The 5,134-nt window shown below is 39.5% G+C and overlaps 1 protein-coding gene across 1 annotated transcript; it reads left to right on the top strand.

Annotated features, from left to right (window-relative positions):
- Window positions 1-308: 308 nt before the first annotated feature.
- LOC307126336 (uncharacterized protein) lies at window positions 309-2,281 on the top strand (the record flags this gene model as incomplete). The annotated part of the gene is made up of 7 exons (XM_079816800.1): window positions 309-1,029; window positions 1,128-1,172; window positions 1,248-1,325; window positions 1,410-1,472; window positions 1,763-1,804; window positions 1,890-2,108; window positions 2,253-2,281. Exons 1-7 carry the CDS (start codon window positions 969-971, stop codon window positions 2,279-2,281), a joined length of 537 nt encoding a protein of 178 aa, XP_079672926.1. The 5' UTR covers window positions 309-968.
- Window positions 2,282-5,134: the final 2,853 nt, after the last annotated feature.

The following is a 5,134-nucleotide window of genomic DNA, read 5'->3' on the forward strand; positions in this document are numbered from 1 at the left end:
GATGATATGAACTTGAAGCAGTCAGGAAATGAAGTGAAGCAATCTGGTCTGAAGTCAAGAAATGTCCCACTGCCCAAACCTCCTATATACCATGGTTAGCCTGTTTTAACTTTGATGTAGAACTTTGAACTTGCTAAAGCGCTTTTATGTTTTTTCAATCCATTTTTTATTAGTTTGTTTTTTTCTTCTTTTGAACATTAGTCAATATTCAGCTCATTCAGAAAGTTCAGTGTGACAGTGTTTTAACTTTTTAACTAAACTTTTATTTAATATAAAATATTTTTCTTCTGCATGATCTATCTTTAAAGATACTCTTCAGAGAAGTGGGGAAAAAAGATGAGGATGATCCCAAGCCCACAAGCTCTGATGTCTCAGGTGATTTAAACATATACACACATATTCAAAAGATAAATTCATGTATTAATGGTGTGTATAATGTGTTACTATGCAGAGGTTTTTACACTTTATATTGCCAAAACCCACCATATATGATGAACCTTTAGCTAAGGAGTAATGTTGGACATGTAAACCTGAAGATAAACATTTTTAGTTCAAATTTATTAGTTTTATAGAAGCTTTACAAAGAATTCTGTTTTACAAAGAAATACAAATCCCATACTACAGATAAAAAACCCCAAATATAAACACTTAAATGTCTCTATCAAGAACTTAAAAATGTGACTGTAACAATGTTTGAATATATTAATATTTATGTTTTTTATGAATTTTATGAAGACCCTTACAATGTTTTGGGTCCCCTGACCCCGGTTAGAAAACCCATGCATTCATGTATTGATGTACATTAAGCCACTTACTTCTATATCTTCCTCTCAGACTTTCATGATCTTCAACAACATCACATGACTTGACATGTGTATACAAGGTTTGTTATGGCAAAAGATTAGGTGATCATACTAATTTTAATGTGATAAACAGATGATGTGCATTTAAAGAAGTCAAGAAATGCAATGAAGCGAGTTGGTCTGAAGACAAAGAATGTTCAGCTGGCCAAAACTCCCAGATACCATGGTAAGCTTGTGTTTTAACTTATCTAAGGAACTTAGCAGAATCAGCTTTATAATTTTATTTGCAGATTTTGAATGTCTTATGTCTTTTCTTGAAAGTAGTCAAGAGTCCACTTATTCAGAAAGCTCTGTGTGTCAAAACATCGGGTGAGTATGAAACACTTTTTCTCTTAAATTGAATCTGGTTAAGCTAATTTGATCATTCTAATTCGCATTGTTCAGGTGACTGTCTGGATGATAACAATGGAAGCCCTGATGACAGTTATTTAAACTCAAGCCAGCCCAACCCAGTATTCTTAGGTGAGACAATAGATATTCCCTTTAACACATGCAAACACATCACAAGGTACCTTATAAGAGAATGTTGTGTCATGACTCTCACAGATACTCTTCAGGGAAATGTGGCAATGCATGAGGATGATCATCCCAAAAGCTCTGCTTCTTTAGGTGAGTTATAATTTAATATAATTTATTGTGTGCGTGTGCGTGCGTGTGCGTGTGTGTGCGTGCGTGTGCGTGCGTGTGCGCGCGTGTGTGCGCGTGTGTACGTGCGCGTGTTTTTTTTACATTGTACCAAATGTCCCCACAATTAAAGTGAACCACCTACATGTGCATTGTGGATAAAACGATCAGGGAAAAAACGGTTTAATTGATGTAGAAAAATAAATATAGAAACAATATAACTGATTTAGATAAATACAATTTCACTGACCTTATGTATGTAATTTTGATAACAGGGAAGGAAACAAAATGCAAAGTCACCATGGAGAAATTGTTTGGTATGTGATATATCAATTAGACATTATTTATTTATACAGACAACAATCCTTTGCTATATAACAATCTAACTTTACAATTTTTCAGATCTGAATACTAAGATACTCCAACAAATTCAAATGCTGGAACAGAGACAAGCTGTCATCATGAATGACTTGGCAAAAGTTAAGTCTGTTCTCATGAAGCAGGCAGAAGAAGATGCCCATGAGGAACTTTTTAAACAACAACAGTGCTCCAGCTTTGAAACGTTTGAAGCCTTCTGTCAGAGGCTTGAAGAAGACAAAAATTATCGAGAGCTTTATGTTAGTACTACTATATAAATTTAGCGTTTATTTTTTACAACAAAGCCACAGTTTTATTTTTTTATTTTTTTGCAGCAGATACCATGTAAAAGAAATGTTGAAGCCTGGTATATTTTAATCATGACAATATTATGTATGTTTTTGTCAGGTACACCATCTCATCCATACTCACGGTAGCTCCAATATAGGTGAGATGGTGAGACAGGCTTTAAAAAGCATAGCGTCAGACAATGTTCTCTGTCTGTATAACAGAACGGGGAAAGATGGGAAGAAGGTGTTGCCACCTGTGCTCCTGACATGTTTGAAAAGTAAGTGTTTAAGTTTTGGTTTGTGCATCTGGATGCTGCTATAGAAATTGTAATGTTAACACCTTGCTCTTTGTGTTTTTAGAATGTGTCAGGTGTTTTCACAAACAAAATGAAATAGAGGTGAAGAAGCTAAAAGTAACCACCAGAACAACACCAGACGCGGAATGTATTCGCCAAGTAGAAATTTTTTTGTCCAACGCCAACACCAGGCTGAAAAGGAAACCAAATAAAGGAAAAAGCTGACTTTTTGTTTGATTGTTTTTATTTATGGAAATAAAGAATGTGGGTGTAAAAGTTTGAGTTAACTGAATCATTTTAGATAACAGTGAACTAACACCATTATTGCATAGTGGTGTTATATGGTGATCTCACAGTATGAGCACACAGTGAGTGCGCAGTGACATCACAGTGACCACAGAATGAGCACACAGTGATCACAGTATGAGCACACAGTGAGTGCGCAGTGACATCACAGTGACCACAGAATGAGCACACAGTGACCACAGTATGAGCACACAGTGAGTGCGCAGTGACATCACAGTGACCACAGAATGAGCACACAGTGACCAGAGTATGAGCACACAGTGAGTGCGCAGTGACATCACAGTGACCACAGTATGAGCACACAGTGACCACAGTATGAGCACACAGTGACCAGAGTATGAGCACACAGTGAGTGCGCAGTGACATCACAGTGACCACAGTATGAGCACACAGTGATCACAGTATGAGCACACAGTGAGTGCGCAGTGACATCACAGTGACCACAGTATGAGCACACAGTGACCACAGTATGAGCACACAGTGACCAGAGTATGAGCACACAGTGAGTGCGCAGTGACATCACAGTGACCACAGTATGAGCACACAGTGATCACAGTATGAGCACACAGTGAGTGCGCAGTGACATCACAGTGACCACAGTATGAGCACACAGTGACCACAGTATGAGCACACAGTGACCAGAGTATGAGCACACAGTGAGTGCGCAGTGACATCACAGTGACCACAGTATGAGCACACAGTGATCACAGTATGAGCACACAGTGAGTGCGCAGTGACATCACAGTGACCACAGTATGAGCACACAGTGACCACAGTATGAGCACACAGTGACCAGAGTATGAGCACACAGTGAGTGCGCAGTGACATCACAGTGACCACAGTATGAGCACACAGTGATCACAGTATGAGCACACAGTGAGTGCGCAGTGACATCACAGTGACCACAGAATGAGCACACAGTGACCACAGTATGAGCACACAGTGAGTGCGCAGTGACATCACAGTGACCACAGTATGAGCACACAGTGATCACAGTATGAGCACACAGTGATCACAGTATGAGCACACAGTGATCACAGTATGAGCACACAGTGATCACAGTATGAGCACACAGTGAGTGTGATGTGAACTCATATTTCCACCACAGTATGAGTGCACTGTGATTGTGCAGTGACCTCATGTTGTGAACAAAGTATGAGCACACAGTGAGAGCTCTGTGTGGTTACACTTTTAGTTCACTGTGACACTCACATTATGACCGCACCATGAGAATATTCTGAGCTCATAGTGACATCATTGTGAGATCAAATTGTTGACTGGGTCTTTATAATAGTGTGTCACGTGGATCTCAGTTGCTTCACCAGTAGTGCTGCAGTCATCAAGTGTGACTAAAGCAGAGAAACATTGTGTTTTTATACAGATTTCAGGGGGCCGTCCTTACAGGTGAAGATAAAGTACACAAAAGCATATAAAGGATGTGAGCAGTTATAGGAACAGCTCTAATCCAATCAGCTCAACTATAGCCTTGATTATCATAGACATTAGGAAGAGTTGCACCTTCATCCATTCATTCACACTTAACTCAGATATTGATTAGCATCAACAATCACACCAATTAAAGTCATGAGGCAGAAGCAGCAACAGCCATTAAAGACAAAAGGTGTAAAGCCTCACTTACCATGATTTTACATTTGTATTCCCACACACCTAAAGCGAAAGAGATTCATTTACATTTATGCATTTAGCAGACGCTTTTTTCCAAATCGACTTACAACTCAGGAGTACAAGAAGTGATCCGTCATGAAGAGGCAACGAAACATAAAACGTGCCTGAAGTACTACGTTTTGGACATTACTCAGAGGATCACATGCTAGGGCAGGGAAGGAGTAGAGGAAAATAGAAGGAAAAGGATATAAAAAATAATAATAATAATTAAGATGAGGTTAAGTGCTCGCAGAAGAGGTGAGTTTTCAGCTGTCTTTTAAAGGTCCCGTTTTTCCTGTTTTTTTGAAGCTTTGATTGTGTTTACAGTGTGCAATATAACGTGTTCATGTTTCACGTGTAACAAAACACAGTATTTTTCATACAATTTACTGATCTGTATACCGCTGTTTTCACTGTCCTCAAAAAGGCTTGAAAGATTTCCCTGTTCTATGAAGTCCCTCCTTCAGAAACATGTAATGAGTTCTGATTGTGCCAGCGGTTCCCGTGTTGTGATTCGACAGCAGCTTAGCGTACATTGCCCGGAAAGGTCACGCCTCTTACCATAACGGGGAGATGAACGCGCTCAAACTACAGCCCCTGAAGGCCAAACAAAGGTGATTTGACTCCGGGATGAAAATAACAGCGTCTCGACGACATGGCGTCAAACACACTCTACAAACGCAACCGAACGCAAAAATTCCTCTTCTCCACGTGGGACAGCAACAAGACCACG

The sequence above is a fragment of the Gobio gobio genome (assembly GCF_949357685.1).
Source record: "Gobio gobio genome assembly, chromosome: 5".
Taxonomy (NCBI): domain Eukaryota; kingdom Metazoa; phylum Chordata; class Actinopteri; order Cypriniformes; family Gobionidae; genus Gobio; species Gobio gobio.